This window comes from Ischnura elegans, chromosome 7 (genome assembly GCF_921293095.1).
Source record: "Ischnura elegans chromosome 7, ioIscEleg1.1, whole genome shotgun sequence".
Lineage (NCBI taxonomy): Eukaryota > Metazoa > Arthropoda > Insecta > Odonata > Coenagrionidae > Ischnura > Ischnura elegans.
In genome coordinates, this window is record NC_060252.1 from 33,032,259 (window position 1) to 33,051,594 (window position 19,336).

The 19,336-nt window shown below is 38.2% G+C and overlaps 1 protein-coding gene across 1 annotated transcript in view; it reads left to right on the top strand.

Moving 5' to 3' along the window:
* The first annotated feature begins 1,540 nt into the window (after positions 1-1,540).
* The window catches only part of LOC124162740 (proton channel OtopLc-like), a 125,057-nt gene continuing 107,261 nt past the window's right edge, over positions 1,541-19,336 (top strand). Inside the window, exon 1 of the mRNA XM_046539374.1 lies at positions 1,541-2,555. Within this exon, the coding sequence (XP_046395330.1) occupies positions 1,979-2,555 (577 nt within the window). The 5' untranslated portion in view covers positions 1,541-1,978. The remainder of the gene's footprint in view (positions 2,556-19,336) is intronic.

Sequence of the window (19,336 nt, forward strand, 5' to 3'; positions counted from 1 at the left end):
GAATCCGAAGTTTACAATCATATTTTATCCAAATAGTAAATTCATGGATCAGAGAATATTTAATCCATCGGTAAGCAAGCTAATAATACAACTCCATCTGTCAATATAGCGCATCCTCTTATTTTCATGTTTTAGTATAGTTTATTCCACTCATCATGTACATAGTACCACCGCAGCCATCAATACCTCATCCATCATTTTCTCTGTTTATTTCTTTTATTATACAGTGATCACTGTGCTTTTCAAATAAGTAATATTTTTTCCTGAAATAAAAAGTAATAAGTAGTATCTTTTGATAAAAATTATCTTTTATAAGACGCATATAATCATAAAAACCGATACCAAATCGGGGAATCGACAAGTATCAAGAATTTTCTGAGATAGGCAGGGGCTGGGCCAGCAAATGTAATGTCTTTTTATTAGTGATTGTATTTAACGGGTTAGGTTAGAGTTCGTAAAAATTCTTTAGCAATAATCTCGGTTCGTCACCCTTTTAAAGAGGTAATTTCAATAAGGTTACATAAAGCTCAGTTATATTCTATAGCTATAACGTCTATTCTCTTATTCTCAATTTCCTGCTAACACAAGATCCTTCCCTTCCTCTCATTTTTCATCATCTCCTCAACCTGAGGACTCGCTCAATCCACACCCTCTGCCTTCTCATCTCCTCAAGGAGATTCCTCTCCTGACCCACCTCGCCCAGAACTTTATCGCACCCTATCCTCTCTCCGTATATTCGTCTAGTGTTTATTTCCGGAAACAATCTCTCGGAGAACCCTTCGCCATCCTAATCCTCCCAGGAAGACTTCCTGTTTGCGCATTATTCACAAATGAAGGCAGCCCTGTGGCACCGCCGCGCGACTCTTCTCCTTCGCCCTGTGTGTGATTCCTGCGCACAAGAGCGGTCGCATTCCCACGTATACTGGGATTGCTGAGAGCCAAGCGGCAAAGCGGGGGGAGGGGGCAGAGGGTGGGAAGGACGCGTGTTGAATACTATTCGAGGGAAACGAGGGAAAAGAGAGGAGGAGGGGGGGCTGCACCCACCCAGGGCGAAATATCCGCGGCTTTTCTTAAGCTCTGTTCTCTGCCGAAGGGGAAGGCGGAAGACGCTTTAGGAAAATCCCACACGCGTGAACACGCACGCCGAACAACGAAGATATCGAGTAAGACACGGCAGTCTGCGAGGAGGAACAAGGGTGGAGCAACGTGTTCGCCACCGTGCTCAAGTCCGCGGGTTCAATAGCTGGGTGATCTGCTACTTGCCTCTGGGCGAAATTCGAATATCGTGTGCAGTTTATTGGGTACTGAGAAAAGACTTTGTCGGATGCTCACACGTCTCACTTTCTCTCGCCCTAGTATTAACTCATGAATGTGTTCAATGATTTTAGAATTTATTTTAAATGCCGTATGATATGGATATAAATTATTTTCGGTAACTTCATTTTTCAAATCATTTGTGATACTTGTTGTTTATAGCGAATTTGTTTAAGGCAAAAAGAAACTGTAATAGCCGTCCATTTGAATCGTTCCTCTATAATTGTTCCTGCACTGTTATTCTATCCAACTCCTGGTGAAGTGGCCTGCGGCAGAGGGTGAGTTAATTGCCAAATCTGTGGCATAAACAGACATTCACCCACAATGTGTGGTTTCTCGACCGTGTCCTTGTCGTCAGCTCTCGCCGCATAACTTAAGGAATACATCCAACGACCATCGATTGAGTTAGACTCTGGGACCTCGACAAGAGTGATAGTGTGAGAAATTATACAGCAGGAGACCTTCACCTTCCCGAGAGGCAGTTCGTTGTCCCCTCTCAAAGAGTGTCTTAACTCGTGGTGTCAACAGTGCCTTTTAAGCCGCACACCGGAAACTTTGATACGTGCCCGCCCGTGGAGACTTTAACGATCGTCAGAGACTTCAACGCTCGACCCGGGCGGGTTCTTCCGGGAGGTGGCGACGCGTGCCGCTTCCGTATTCGGAAATGGTGGCGGACGTCCACCCGGGTGCCGTGGTTGGGCGCCGGCACGCCATGGTGTCCTCAGGGGGCGGGGCCCACCACATCCCGCGAGCACCGCCGCCCGGCTACGGCGAGCGCCACTTGCCGCGCTGGCTGCAGGTGGCGACGTACTCCCACACGCACCACCATCACATCATGCCGACGCCCGTGCCGTCGACGGACCTGCCGCCGGAGCAGGCCGAGGCCAGCTGGGACCCCACGGGGCTGCTCTCGCGGCCAAACCCGCATTACATGCAACATCCGGCGCCGCAGCACGCGTCCCGTCACCAGCTGGGGCCCGTTGACCGAAAGTCGAAGCGCGACCAGCCTCCGGCGTATATGGACCCGCCGGGCGGAGTGATCTACATGCTGAAGGATGAGGAGCTGGTTGAGGAAGGCGCGGAGGAAGAGAAGGTGGTGATCGAGGAAATGGAGATGGCGGTGGATGTAGCGAGGAGGGCCGACGATTGGGATGACTGGAAGTCGCAGGAGACCCTGAGAGCCACCACCACCTTGGCCTCCACCAAGCCGGGAAAGTCCGAGAAGGAACCGTGTCCAAAAGGTGAGTGTAGACTCAGTGCTTCAATCCATTCAACTTTGGTTTTGATGAATGAGGGTATAACTGCCCCAGGCTCCTTTAGCGTGCGATTTCGAAGCTTAGATACGGCACCTTTTGTATCAGTGCGACCGTGTTATATCTTGAGCATCAATCCTTGTGGATCATGTTTACCGGAAGCGGAAGAGAAATTAATCTGAGTAATCTCTATTGCTAAGTATATGCACTGCGGGAGTCCTTCCGTTTGGTGGTTGCTGCATCCATTTTGGTCATATTCTATCAAAAATCAGTGGTTATCCTCATTGTATCGTTAATTTATCTCTTAGAAGATGAGGAAGAATAAGTTGGCCTCAAGAGATACGTAATTAGCCAATGATTCTCAAATATAATTCAAGTCTTCAATGGAAAGGTATTTTTCGTATAGGTAAGGGTAAAACGCACCATTCACGAGTGAATTTCGCGAATTAAGGGAAGAGGGGTCAATTTCTTTCCCTTGTCTATCTTAGTTTTTGAGGATATTTTTCTATGGGGCTTACAAAGTATAGCCGAGGCTATAAGCCCGAGACACTTAGATCTACAGAAGTGTGCTTCACTCACTTGGCCATTGCTTTCCCCTGCTCACGTTATGCCTTAAAATATTCGACTACGCAATTTTTCCGATTTGAATTTCATACCATTCAATGTAGTCTTTGATCTACTATAATTTTGGTGTGGTTCATGGGAGTGGAGTTCTATGTTTTAGCCTGTTATCTCTTCCTTTATTATCGATAAGTTTCATGCAAGCATTGCTGGCCATTAAAGTGAAAGACTTTATTACAATCGTGGAGGAAATGCATACTCTACCCAGATTTCAACTGGCACTGTTTTTGCTGAAGACACTCTTCAGCGACTTGACCCTCTGCAACTACCGGTCGGGCTACCGTCAGTAATTGTTAGACTGGCTCTAGCAACACTAGTTTACCATCTATATATATAAAAGAAAGTCGAAAATCGTGTTAGTTAGAACACTTATAACTCGAGAACGGCTGCACCGATTTCAATGAGATTTGGTTCTTTGGATTCGTTTCAGGCGGGGTTAACATATAGGCCATTAAAAAAAGGATAATTTCACAAAAAAAATTCATCTCTTTCCTATGGACATGAATTTAGGAGTTATAGTAACACAACAATTGATAAGTCGGTCAAAACTACAAATTAAATAATTAGTTTTGTTTTTACCACTTTAATAACTGAATTTAGTGACAATATAACATTTTAATTACTAAATATATTCAAAATATTAATTAAATTGAAATTACATTTAAAAAATTTAATTCGAGCTGATTGTAAGCCCATCCGTGGCCCAGCTCGAGTTGACACTTCACTACCGTGTTTGTAAACAAATCTCCAAGCAATTGTTGACAAACGGTAATGTCCGTGTTCCTGTCGAGGAATCGAGTAGTTTGCTCATCAACAAAGAGTTCCAGAATATGATTGATCACCAAAAGAATCAAAGATGGTTGATTTAGCGAGCAAGAACGAAGATGTGGATGACTAAAACGAGGTAAATTCAAATAGTTCGTACTCTGCATGGATTCGAATCTTTTAAATGTGTAACAAACGAAGACGAAATCACCAACTATCTATCTGAATATTTTAAGTCCTTGGACGTACCTGGCTTACCAAGGCACGATTTACAGAAAAATGTAGTTTCTGTGCTCATGATCTTTCGAAGCCTAAACCAACCATAACTATCCAACGGAACGTGTTTGATCATTAAAAAAATTGGTGATGAATGTGATTCACGCAACTTTATTCAAAGGAAAATTCAAAGGTTAGGAAGTCCTCATTCCGTAGATTCCATGATCTCAACTCATATGCCCTTTTGAGCTAAAACGTATTCAATTTACAATTCGTGTTGCATTCGTGATAACGATTAAAAAATCGCATGGTCATTCTTTCAGTTTTTGTGTTGTTTTTGCTCATGTGCTAATGAAAACCCATGATTTTCTCATGGTCAATTTAGCTTGCTATGTTCACGAGTCGATAAACCAGCCTCTGTATTTCATCCTTCGCTTCAAGTGCGTAGCTAGGATAGGGGGTTTTGGGCGCAGCTAATACCACGGCTCTGTAGGGTATAGAAAACTCGCTAAGGTAAGCGGGAAGTGTGGGGGCACTTCCCTCAGACATTTTTTGAGATAAATGGTTCAAAATAGTGGGTTTTGCGGCTGTGTGAATAGTTAAATATGTTTTGTTTGTTAGTCATCCGTCCCCCTAATATTAATAACAAAATCTTTCATAAAAAAATTCTCCAAGCTCTTGGGGGGGGGGGGGGGTTATCCCCCAAAACCTCCCCTCGCTGCGTCACTGCTTTGCTTCGCTATATTTATTTAGCTTCATCCGCTTCATCTTGCGCCTGGTAACAAAACAGAAACTGTTGCTTCTCTTAAGGTGCTTGACGCAAGACATTAAACCCGAATGTGTAGGGCTCACCGTGGTGCGTTTACGCATGCAGTACGTTTACGCAGTGCATTTTTTCCAAACAGAGATACTAAAACTGGCGCGCCTTAAGTCATTTAATGCGAATGCTGCTTCATAGGGGCTTTTCTTGCACGATTTTGAGCATCAGTCAAGCGTCGGTCTGGGGTCGTGTTAACCTGCCCCCTGAATGGGCCAAGTGTATGCAACAGACTTGGACCTAAAAACATTTTTTTACAGCTAATAACGCAAATAGCCAACAACTGAATGCGTATAATTTTTATTTCATGAACTGCTTTATTAAACCACAATGCCCAAAATTTCTTAAGCTAAAACGTAAGAAAATTTGTTGAAAAAATCCGCGTAAACGTGCTCCGATTCACCCTATGTAGATTCAATAAAGAAAATGTCTTTCTGACAAGCAATTTTGGTACTCATTTACGTAGTTTTATTGAATTTGTACCCTTATTTTGTTATAATAAATTAAACATGATTAAAAACGATACAGCCGCTCCTGATTTATAAATGGTGTAAGTAAACTGTAAGTTCATTGATTGTTAGGCGGTACGAAGTTCGCCGGGTCAGCTAGTTAATTCATATATTACATTATTTTCCCTGATGAAGTTAGATATTCCTCAAGTCTCGCCTACATACCCTTCATACATGTACCCTTTGCACTTGCAATCTACACTCCCATAAAAAAAATGTAAATTTCACTTCCATTTTTCTATCATTAGATACATCTGCATTCATCTTTACCATATCATTTACTGAAACTAGGCACTTTACCAACATATTCTTCAGTAACTTCTCTAAACAAGTTTGTTACATCATGCGTACAAAAACTATCATTTTTCCTTTAAAAACTAGGTATCTATATTTAGCCAGTATGGGTCTTACTAATACGTCTCAGAGTGATTTTTAGCTTTTTAAGTAAATTAAAATGTGAAATGAGGAGAGAAATGCTTTCGTAAAATAGTGGTGCATAGATAGTTTTTATGAGAGGGAAAAATTATGAACACTAGTAATTCAATTTTTAGCAGAAAACCCATGTGGAAAAAGATGTCTGCGGGCTAAAGGTTACTCAACCGCGGTAGGCCAATGCTCTCCTATAATTATCTTTTTCCTTTTCATATGTCGTCATTCATTGGTGCTTTGTAATTAGGAGCATTTAGTGGAACCATTACCTCCGCAATTAATAGAAGACATTTCTACAGTTTTAGAGCCATATGAGCGCGTATTTATTGCGACATAGAAGTCAGTCATATAGTTGAAGGGCTTTCTTAAAACTCTTACTATTAGAATCACTTCCAGTCGTCAACTGTATGGTAACGTCTGTCTTCTACACCAATATTGAGTCCATAAATACACTTGATGGAAGGGAAATAACAATAAAAATATATGGTTGTTTCCATTCTTTCTTGAGATGAAAATGCATTTATAATGTTCGCGTAACTTTATATCGCTCTAAAATATATTCAACCTATTAAGAAAACGCAAGTTTTGGAAATTAAGATACTTTGGAAGAAATTTATTGAAATGTGTTGAGTCAGTCTCTGTTCGAATATTAGCTGTGAGGGGATTATTTGGAGATATAGAATGACGTCTCCATCGGGAAACACTTGCTTATAATGACGTTTCTTGATGTTTCAATCTACATAAAAAGTGTCGGAACTGGGGCATAATATTGCGGAGTGGAAATTCCTAATATTAGTACATATTAAAAATTATTTTATTGAAAGAATCCTTTTACGCCACTGCCCCACGAGTATTACAATTTACCAACAAACTGTATCTATAATTTTAGGCATTAATTGCGTTCTGTTCACCCGCATAAAAATGGCATTTTATCTGAAAAAATTGGACTTTTTGGAATTCTCAAAAATGCACTTAGTAGTGTAAATAATGTGGGCGTCAAAAATGAAATCATCTATCTTTGGATATCCTTATGGCAAAATCAATATGTAGGAGGCACGATAGCCATTTTACAAGCAAAGAGAACCTGAAAAACCAGTCAATTTTCAAGTAAAATAATAAATATATCTTGTCTAATTATAGATAGCACGCATTTGCTGGAATTCACAATTTCTTCTTTCCACCCGTTGTGAACTTATTCTTAGAGCTTTCTTCACCAATGGGTTTCCCATCTTCTACCATGTTACTAATCCAAAATTATTTATGTAAGAATCAGTAAAATAATCATGTAAATAATGTTTTGAGGTTACAAATATGGAATATTAGAAACCATTAGAGATAATATAGTTTATTTCAGCCATGGTGGGTATTTATGTTTCCGTAGATTGTGAGCCAGAGATTTAAACGTCCGTCTCTCTTTATTAGTAAAGACTGTCAGGCATTCCTCAGCGTAGTGTTGTCTAATTGCGACGACAGTTTTTCCAGCCATCCTGTTCGCGTCCTCAGGTCAGAAGTATCGTCAGCTTCTACATGAGACGGACAATTTTGATGAATCGATACTTCTGATTCGAAGACACCAGATGTAGCGAGTTCCCAGGAAGGGCTCAATGGGTTACTTTTCCGAGGGCCGGGTCTATAAGCCTTAGCTTTTCGCCCGCACACTTCGGAAGGTGGAGGACAGGGAAGGAAATAAGGATACGAGACGATCGGCAGCGATTCCTCCGGATTTCCTCCGCGTTTATTCATTTTGCTGGACAATATTTCGCCAACGTTTCAGTTGGTTTCCTCAGGTACAATGCAGTGCGATGCAGAATTTTTTCCTCTTAATATACTCCCTGTTTGGCGCCTATTTTGTGGAGGTGTGCCCTGATTGGTCAAGATTTTGGAAGGTATACTACCTGGAAACTAACTAATGTCTATTTGGAAAGGATAGGAGACTCCGACACGATTAGAGCCCGACGATGCTTCCAGGGTAAAGGATAGGAATGGGTTGGCACTATGGACAAACCCGCGCTGCCACAAGAACAGCAGTGCCCAATGCTAGCGAAACGATTACGTGATTTGCCGACCGAATTAGAAGATTATCATTCTATAATGGAAATAATCCATCGATCATTTCGTTGGATTGACCTAAAGGCGTCAGCAGGATGGCTGGAGAAACCGTCGTCGCCTTTAGATAACACTGCGCTGAGGAACGCCTGAAAGTCTTTACTAATATGGAGAGACAGACGTTTAAATCTCTGGTTCACAATCTACGGAAACATAAATCCCCACCACGGCTGAACTAAACTATACCATATCTATTGGTTTCTAATGTTCCATCGTTGTAATCTCAAAACATTATTTACATGATTATTTTACTAATTCTTAAATAAATCATTTTGGATTACTAACATGGCTGAAAGATGAGAAACCCACAGGTGAAGAAAGCTCAAAGTGTAAGTAAACAAGGGATGGAAAGAAGAAATGTGAATTCCAGTAATTCCGTTTAATCTATAATAATACAAGATATTATTATTATTTTCCTTGAAATTGACCGGTTTTCCTGCTTCTCTTTGGTTATAAAACGGCTAGCTTGCTTTCTACACATTGATTTTGCCATAAGAATATCGAAAGAGTGTGGCTTTAATTTTTGACACCCACATTATTTATAACACTTCGTGGTGTAACGCCCGAAAGCCGATAATAATGTAAAGAAACGCCGTTGAAACCTCAGATTCAGTCTGCTCTCCGCTAGAATCTCGTCGAAAGTTGCAGTTTCATTCTGGCTGAGATGTTCCGCGCCCAAACTCATGGAAAATTTTATTTTCAAGGACCGAATTTATGAAAAGGGAATGGCGCGCTTTTTTGGGGTCGCACCGGAGAAAGCTTTCCTCTCGCTCTTCCTCCCATCGCCTCCTTTCACACACACGCGCGCTGGCTGCTGGAACGCGTGTGTTTTTCTGCCGACCTGGTTCATTCATTCTTCCTCAAATTACACTCTCTTGGGCCTCGCGCTAAATATCGTCCTCTTCAATCTCGCTAATGCCTCCACCTCGCTGCAAATGCTTTACGCCCACCATTGTGTGCCCGTCTGCGCTGAGGCAAAAAAATAAATACAAACTTTCTATTTCTTAAAATTTATATTTTGTGAATGAAAATGACAAAAACTCAACTAAATCTGTTATCAAGAAAGAAGAAGTAAATAAAATGCGACTCATATTATCGAAAAATAAACAATTTTAGAATATTATTTAATAAGAAGAAATAATAAATTTTATGAGAAGAGATTTCTGTCCATGAAGCTACAGTTGTATGAGAGTGCAGTTAAAAATTACTAAACTAAGGATTATTAACTGATAATCGTAGTGAAATAATTTCAGTGCATGATTCGTTGATCCGTATGTATAGAAACATTAAAAATTTTAGGTATAAAAATATTTTTGTCGTATACCTTTATAAAAGTTTGCTGTTGCTTCCGTATTGTTGCCATAATTTCATGTATACATTTAATTTGATATAATAAATTGGAATTAGAGATTTACCTGTGCTCCTATACAATTTCATTTACAATGATTCGAACGTATATTAATTTCCTGCCGTAGGATTGAGTAGAAAGCTACCTTTCAACAAAGAAAAGCTGTATTTTAATATTCCGACTGAATTTACACCCCTTTGGTCGTTTTCATGGCAGATAACGAATAATTCTTTAAAAAAATATTTGATTCACCCTAGCTCGGTTATTATAATGTTGCGACCCCATACTTATTCAAAAATAAAATGCATTTTATCTTCTGTGTCTCAACATTAAGGAGTAAAAATTAGTTTGACTCAGCTTAAATTTCTTTTGCTTACACGCACTGCTTAAATACAACTTACGAATCCACCACCCTTTCAAATATTTTGAAGCCCAAACAGCCTCTTAAAAATTACAACTCTCTTAGCAGTAATGAAAGTACTAACCCAAATTTTTCATTTTTCCACAGATCAGACCCCTCCATTTGCATTTGAATGTTTTAAATCCCTGATACATATTTATTGTTTTCCTGATTCAGGGATGATTCCAAGTAGCTTTCCACTGTAAGATCTTCCAAAAATGAGGTACGACGTTTAGATTTACTGAATAGAAATTCAAATATACTTCTTTTGATACAATTGCAATGGTATTTAAAATTACTGGAAATCGTATTACACGCCATTATAATTATGGCTATAATAATTTGCGATTATTTTAATGAAGCCATGTACATCCATCCTTATCCCATGCTGGTTTGGTAATTTTAAATAGGATTATTTCTCTCCATTTTCATCTTTGGCTTCTCGAATTACTTACCATTTGGAATTCCTCCGAAACTTCTTCTTCCATCGTTCTCTTCATTATGCTTTCCACTTAACCACAGCCCTCGTGATATTCCCAACTCTCTAGACGCGTGAGAAGAGTATGGTTTTCCATTTTGTCCCTGTCTTTTCTCATTTACAGTGAGCCTCTTCGTAGATATTCTCATTTTACCTAAGTAGGCCGATTACAAAATTTGAATTTACTCTCATTGTAAACCTGAGTGTTTAGTCTTCATTTCGTTAGAAATTCTAGTTTATGAATCCTAAATATTATTTTCTTTGAGCTAGGCACTCGTGTTTTTACTGTTGGTGATTATTTCACCGGGCATTCTTCATTATAAAGTGGAAACAATGAATACAAAGCTTTTCAACTCTCCGTAAAATCAGCAGTTCATATATTTTAAGCACACCCGTCTTAGTAATCATCAGACTGAATCGGAGTCGATTTTTTTCTTAGACTTTGAAAAAGCCTTTCCTGTTCACACAAAGAAATTAGCCTTATCGAACTGTTGGAAAAATAGTAAAGTTACCGTGATGTCCATTGTGGATGTTGATTATTTTGGAGGAGTTGGATTTAGCAACCGTATTTTTACGGTATTTTTTCTCTTCATGGATTAAATTGAATCTCTTCTCTTAACTATCACAATTTTTTTATGTAATAATGGAAAAATTTCTACGCGTGAAAGCTGTCAACTAGTTCCAAATTTACTCTGCTGCAGGAATTTCTAAACTAGAGTTGTATTCCCTCCCAACGTTCGAAATAATTACTAGGAAAGCCTATTTCTCAGAAGAAAGAATTTTTTTTGGAATACTCGATCCTACTTAGGAATTTGGTGGTTATTGGGCTATTAAGAGCTCTAGGCACATTTATTCCAGGATCCGATACATCTATTTATCACCTCGAACGAGAATTTGGTAGTTGATACAATAAGAGTTAGCATTTTCAATAAATAATCCACTTCCTCAGTTACAGGATGCACTCTTAAATGCTCACTGTATTTAAGATGTAAACTTAATTTGAAAAAGACCCTTTTAAAGATTATGGTGTTAAATTTGGAATTTTTAAAATTATGGTGTCCAAACTTCATTAAATATAAGCAAAAGCTACTCTTTTTATTTCTCACGTTTGGTATTTGTGAAATATTATAATAAAATTTATTAATTTATATCAATTGTTTTACGTTTGGAAACAAATTAATCCAATCAAAAATATTTTTTTTCATATGCGACTGCGTAATGCGGTATGAGAAAATATTTTCCTTACTAATTGAAGTAATGATTGAGGATTTCGATTTGATTCCTGTAATGATTTTTTAAGAGCAATCATTAAATACCAAAAAATACCAACTAAATACTATATTTATTTTTTAAATGAATATTTAACTGGTTGAGGATCCATTTGAGGCTTTAAACTCTGACTAGCATACATTTGTTTTGAATCACCGTTTCGTGGCAACGTTTGTCATCCACATCCGATCACGGACTCTTCTTATTGACCTCGTGGCCCAAAGAGGCTACCGTGCTGGATTTATTATTCACAATGAACTCTCTGACATAGGCCAAAAGATGTATTCATGAAGGGTTCCCCCACAGTGACCCAAAATCGAGCCCGTTGTCGAGCGTGAAGATTTCGTGAAGGCGCGTCGGGGAGGTGACAGCCACTGACTACGGCGGGGGCGCTAAATTTTCACGGTGTGCAGACCGTTAGCGCGACCGGGAGTCGTCGACGGAATTGGCGTGTGCGCTGAATAATAATAATCTGTCGCTCTTGCGTTATCGGTAAATGAGCCTGTATGCGGATGTGGATAATGAGGTACCACTTAAGGGGGTAAGTTCACGACTGCTCGATCTAAAAAAAAAAAAACTTTCGCATCTTGCCGTTAAAAAAATGAATAAATATTATAGACGACTTTCATTTAGGCTACAAATTAGATTTCTCAGAATACGAATAATTCAATGATTTTAATTGAAAGTAAATAATTACAATCAATTCAAAGTGACCAAGGCTCCATTATCTTGCAACTTTTGACTTCAATTACAGCAATTATTAAATACTAAATCAATCAATAAAAATTACGCACGTCACAGAAAGCACTTTTAGTGACGTGCCGACATAATTATTACGTCACCGAAAGTGCCTACATTTTATTTTGATAATGATTATTATGGAATATAGAACATGTCAGTTTTTGTCATAGTAACATTTATATGTATGTAGCCGTGATCGACATTTTTCTGTGTTCAGATACGCACTGCCAGAGGATAGTGCATACATTGCGGATTTAAAAATGTAATTCTAAAAAATTATAGCTCAGCAAGGCTAACTGTTCTGATCGGCAAACGATTAAGTGCAGTTATAATGCAATCACCTCATTATGTTACAGGCAAAGCGGAGCAGTATAAACATCTACAACATATGCATGAAGACTAGTGAATTAGATTCAATTCTTACGGAGGTGATTGGGAGAAGGGGCGATAATGACATTCCTTGTACAATTAATATGTGATCGGAAAGGAGTTAAAACGAACATTTGCACCGGCAAAAATTCTACAGGGCTTCCAAACTATAACTGAGAACTTCAGGCTTGACTTTGTGAAACCTCTCCATATTGGAAATAAAGGAGTAAAAGTTTGTCAGGTTCACTATTGTATTAATGGTGGCAGGAACTGGGTTTTGTAACCTGAAGATGTAACTACGTTACGAAACCCGGGTCGTGCCCATATTAATATAGTAATGAACCTGACAAAGTTTTACTCCTTTATTTCCGATTATACCGGGAGCTTCAGGAGGAATGTGATATACTTCAGGAGGTGGATGGGGAGGAAATTTTAATTATTTTTTGGTCCATAAACATGAGATCGCAACTTCTGAGATACTGAGCTACGGCAACGCGAACATTTTATAATGCACCTTGCAGTTACCATGGAAACGGTTTTTCTTGCTTATCCAGCCTTTTCGACTCTTTATTTATTACTCTGGAGTTTTAAAGACATTAAATAATTGAGTTTGGACGAAAATATGGGATTTTAATTGTGTGAAACAATTTATCTCAAAATGGGTGACATTAGAAATATTCCTATCAACGCAGAAAAGGTGTATTTCAGTATTCCCACAAAATTTGTCGTTTCCATGGTAAAGGAAGAATAGGGTACATCTTTTAAAAATATTTGCTTTACCATAGCTTGGTAATTAAGACATGCTCTCTTAAGAAAAAAAATGCATGAAGTCGTGTTTGAACATTAACGAGTAAAATTAGTTGTGACTCACCCCAACTTTATTTTTCTTCCACGCATTACTGAAATTAAGACTATGTAACTACTGTCCTTTAAAATGTTTCTAGTGATGGTTTTTATCATTGATTCGAATTTTGCAGCATTGCACGATACTAAATGCTACATTAACATCCCTACAAGCTTTAAAGCTGGATATGTTGCTTAAATTTTCCCAATAATTAAAATTCATATTATGAATTGTGATTGGAAATGCAGCTAATATGCATGATTGAGAGTTTCTCGGAGAAAAGAACTCCATCAGTGCATGTGTATTGTTTTCTTTAAGAAAACCTTTACGGCATGGTATAAATGAAAGGGGCCAATGTTTTTCTTGCTGAGTATCTAATTAGTTTATCAGTGCAGTAATCTTCAGTGGTTGTATCCGTAGTAAATAGATTCCGATGAAATCTCATAAAATTTAAATATTAAATCCTTCAATCACTTGCTACATTGCTTCAACAGCTGTGCACGGAAATTTCTAATAATGATTTAAATCGTAGTTGTGTCTAATCACACTACTCTAAAACTTCCATAACCAATGGTCATTTCCCATAGGTTAATGTGTTCACTAAATCATGGAACACATTCCTGAGCCACGTTTCATTTAGTTACTTGAAATTTCGTATCGCTGATTTCCGAGATATCTCGGCAAGTGGGCCTTCGTAAACGTCATGGAACCATCCCTTAAAATTAATCTCTGTTGCTTAAGCTAAACAGTTTCTGGTTGACCTTCTGAGGTCAGGAAACCTGATTTAGTGAGGTTAATAGCCACTTAGTTTACATAAATATCATGCTGTGAAAGCATAGCTGATTTATTGCCTCCTCATTTATTTTTCCACGGGATGCGGTGAACTCCTAGTAAAATGAAAATATAAAAAGCGGAAGGTATTACTGATGAATCTGCTCAACTCAAACTGAATGGCACAAAAATAAATTCAGTTCCAGTTCATAGTTAAAAAGTAGCTTACTTAATAGCTTCATGGGTAATAAGGCTTTCACAGTCGTAAAATGTGGGATGATTGTATTAAATCTGGTTGAGGATAACAACGACCTATATTTATTGGTTATTTCGGTTCGGGATGACTAATCAAATTATTATACAAGGCCAAGATTTTTGGCAAAATAGTCACCTTAGTTAGAATTTCTTACGTATAGGTTAAAGAATACAACATGGCAGGAAAGCAAGAGATCTCTTTTCAAATTTATTAGTCTACCTAAGACACAACACATTGGTATTCATCGTTTCACTGAAAAATCTTCCCGTAGTTCAAGGTCCTAAAAAGTGCTGTGACGGAAATTTTTGGCGGCTGTAGGTAATAAAATCCACCTTTAATTATCTGCGTCTTGATGTTTGTATTCACTCAACATCCTCCTCAAGGCGCAATAATGAAATGTTCCGTAACATTTCTTGATGAACCTTTTAAAAATTTCCTTGCATTTGAAAAATTGCAGACGGAAACACTGCTTTGAACTCATGAAATCGTATGGTAATCGATATTTCGGTCTTATATTCAAGCAAATTAAAATTGTTGTTAAAAATAAATAATAAAGCGTGAATCATTTTAAGCTCGCAACGTTATCATTGGGGTATGAATCACCAAAGGAAGTCGACTGCAAAAAGCACGGCCAACGTCAAGCGTCTTCTTTTTGTGATAGTAACAATATCAAGGTCAAGGTATTTATCGAAGTTACTGATTTTTCCTAATTTTAGAAGACCGTTATTACTTCTACATTTCATAATTTCTCGCAGATGTATTTCTCCAGTAAAAGAATCAAATTTTCAATATAATAACTGATCTATCTATTTTTCTGTATAGGCATTTATTTTTATTAGTAAAAGTAGGTAATTATATTATTTGACAAATTAAACTTCCAATTTTTTATTGCCACTAACATTTTTCAGTCTGTCTCTACCAAAAAGGATGTAAAAAAATTGTAGCCGCCATCAGTATTGCTGTGGGGCTTGAATTAATATAAGGACAATCAGATCTCTAGTTCTTATCCTTCTTTATTGTTTATGACTTGAATTTGTGGAACCATCAATTTGGAAATAAAAATTCGCACTGAACATTCATACCTGCCAAAGAAAAAAAATATAAGAGTCTATTCCTTATATTCTTCCCATTTCGTATTCTTTATTTTATTTAAAAAGTTTTGAGTGCAAATAAAAAGATCACTTTAAAAAATTAAGTTCTTCATCCACAAAAAATGCACGAAAGAAAAATACGAAACCAGAAATTGAAGAACGACATTGGCTCGGGATCTGTGAGTGATTATACGTCTTACGTCCCCCCCACTCCACACCCCAGGTCATTTCATGGAGGCGTCGGAATTTCTCTTCCCTCAAAATCTCGATCCATTTCGAAATGTGCGCATCCACTCTGTACCTTGTCAAATTTCGCAGCAGCGGGGTCATAAATAAAGACAGGCTACTGCTACTGCTTTGTGAGAGAGCGGAGGTATCTTTTTCTTCCCTCCCGTCTTTTCCTCTTAATCCTTTTTTTTTTACTCACTGGCTTACTTTTCGTTCCTCGGCTTCTTTGCTGATGCAATCAGATTTAAAATTAACCGGTTGCTTTTCAGGACGTTCCCCCTTGGCAAACAGCAATTAAAGCCTTGGTCGTAAAATTTGAGTAATAGTTTTGTTACTCTATCGGTGGCGGTGGGGCAAAGTCCTCGCCGGCCAAACCGTAGGTCGCGGGTTTGAGTCCCGCCTTGGTAGGGTGCCCCTATCGAGGGTATGGGTGTCAATGTGTCTTTGTCAGTTGTTGAAACCCCACGTTGTAATGGCCTCATTGTGCTGTTTACAGGGGCGATTGATATAAATATATAAATAAATAAATAAAATTCTAGGAACTATGTCCATAGTTAGTGAAAAATAGCGAAATAATTCGCTGTGAAAACATCAAAACTAGAGTGACATGCCCTGCAAGCCACCTTTTCACGCAATGCTTTTTTTAATTGGTGCTTTCTAGTCTAAGTATTGGTGCTGAAAATTGAATTGGAAGGGCATTTCTATGGGCACTTAATTTGACGAATCTTGTCTGAGTTCTTAGAAATGCTGGTTATGTGACTAGAATGTAAATGTTGTTTTAAGAAAATTTGAGAAAGTGCGTTAAATGACTAATATTTATGGTTAAATTGTGCGAAAAATCTACAGAGAAAAATCATTTGCCTTGACCAGGATTTGAACCCAGATCCTGGTCAAGGCGATTTCTGGTCGAGTGCTTTAGCCAGTTAAGCTATCGAAACGTCATACATTTCCGAGGAAATTTGAGGACTATAACGGATAAATAAGTCAAGAGCGACCGCCTCTATGTGGTCAAAGTTGGGGCTTTGTACTTCAGCTGTGGCGCTGTACGCACAATTTGGACTCCTTTTGGCATCATATGCTAAGGAGTCTATACCACCTTGTCCGGTATAGCCCTCAAATTTCCACATGTAGTTGATAGTGTCGTTGGTAGCTAGTATTTTTCGCGTTAGTGGAAAAATTGGTATGCTGTAACTTAATTCAAAATACGTAACGAAAGCGCACCGTAACAAATTCTACTTGTATAGTCTATCACAATTTGTTTGGGGATGCTAAGCCGTCATTATCGAGTGAGTTTTTAATCATTAACTTATAAAGGCATGCATTTATGTTATTTGGAGGTCTAGTTTTCCTCTATATCGACACTAAAATGAGCTGTGTTTCATAATGATTGCAAAGTTCAAATTAAAGAAGACCAATTTGAAAACTACAAGCGTTTTAGCACCAAGTCAATTAAAAATGATGGAATTCATTTATTTATATGCTAATTATTGAAGTGAATATGGATAATTGAATAATTTCCAATGGACTTTGTCCATCACATGGACTGTTACTAAATTTCTTGCACTCCATACTAATTATTAAAGTGAATATGCCTTATTGAATAATGTTCAATGGAATTTGTCCATCACATGGAGCGTGACTTCGATTCAAAGCGTCTAAATTACTCGCGAAGATATTTTTATTACAATATTTCCATACGGTTGGATAGGATTATTTTATGAGCAGCTCAGTCATGCTACTTTCATGAAAATTTCCATGAAAAAACTGCAAATCTCAAACTTTTTTTCTCGTGAGGTCTGGTTATTTCCCTTAACATTCGGCGAGAGACGCTGGTTTACTTCTTCCCAGAAGGGCCTTCAATTGCTCCTGATCCACTTAAATTAAAATGAACCGGTCCTGCTTAACGATCACCCTCCACTGTGATTTCTCTGATAGCATGATCTCATTCAGGTTTTCATGTGCATTCCAAGTGTATTCTGTCAAATTACTGCTTCCTAAAGTGAAAAAGGGTCGTTTTTTCAAGAAAGCAAGCAAACGGAAGGAGAAGGCTATATTTTTCGATTTTGTACGCTGTTGGTTTCTTTTCTTGATCCGCGAGTTGGACGGTGAAAGAGAAGAGGCCATCGAAAAGAAGGTTGAATTGGCGGAAAGATTTATTATGGTCTCTTAGTGAGTCCATTTACCATGTAGTTCTGGGTTCATACTGGTGGCTTGATGCTTAATCAGTGTCACACTTACACCACACAAAATGCTGTAAATTAAAGGCTACCAGTGTTTAGTCTTAAGATTTCAGTGCAGCTCATTTACTTTCTCAGTGAAAAACTTTTAAATTGATTGCATCGCCTGTGATAGGTAACATAAATGCTCATTAATGACAATTCGTTGTTGCCCAGTGTATAAATATGACCATGTTTGATGGCTTTGGCCAAAGAGCTTTCGTTTTTCACGCAGAAGCTGTGAAGATGGTCTCGCAAAACCAAAGGAAGGAGGAAGAATCGTTTTCTTTTAGCATGGTTTTAAGTCGTAAATGATGTTCAAGCAGTTACAGTGATTATCACCGAATTAAAAAAAAATATGCTCAATGCATTAGTTTTGCAGATTTACTTTATTGACATATTTACAAGATACTTCCCCCCTACCATTTCAATTGATTTTATGAATATTGTGTTTCCATCCTCCATTTATTTTTTCGAAGGTGTTTTTTTAAATGGAATGGTAGGGGAATGCCATTTGGATACTATAAACAACGTAGATCAGTGGAATAAAAAGTGATTATTATTTCATTTTGTAAAGAATCTAATTAAATCCATCTAATCAAGTCCATAATAAAGCTATCGCTACACGTATAAAATCATTTCGTTACTTCCAATGCATCATATTATATCATGAAATATGAGTTCTTTATGTACATTATGGATGCTTTAACATGGTAAAACTTAAAAAATGTTCACATTTTTCCCATAAATAGTGCTGAAATTATGAAAATCTAATGGCAAGCTACTCTCGTCGTTGTGCGATTTGACCTTGAAAGTTCATAACGAGCTTAAGTCGTCATCTCAGCGCAAAGGGTTAATGGATAACCATTTAATTTTTTAAAAACTGGATGCGTGAGAATACCCATATTATTTTCCCAACGCGTCTGAGTCTCACTTTTCTCTGCCGTGTTTGGACGCCCTCAGACATTTTCGTCCGCCTGGTAAATTCTGATGGAGACCTCTCCCCTTAACTAAGTGCCTAAACGCGTCCCAGATGCATGCATAATCTCAGCAGAGATCCGCGGTCCTCCAAATGGTCGAGAAATTTATTGCCGAGGAAAATAAACGTCGAAGTTGAAATTGATTCTTGGATCAGGTTTCCGGAAAGATGGTCATCCGGAGGGCATCCTCATATCCTTGAACGATGCCCCGGAGGTCTCATAGGTAGGCGACGAAAACTTCATTTTATGTCTTTGAATATCGTGTTGCTGCGAAACCAATTCATCATCATTTGCCAACAGTCTTAGGAAGTTTAT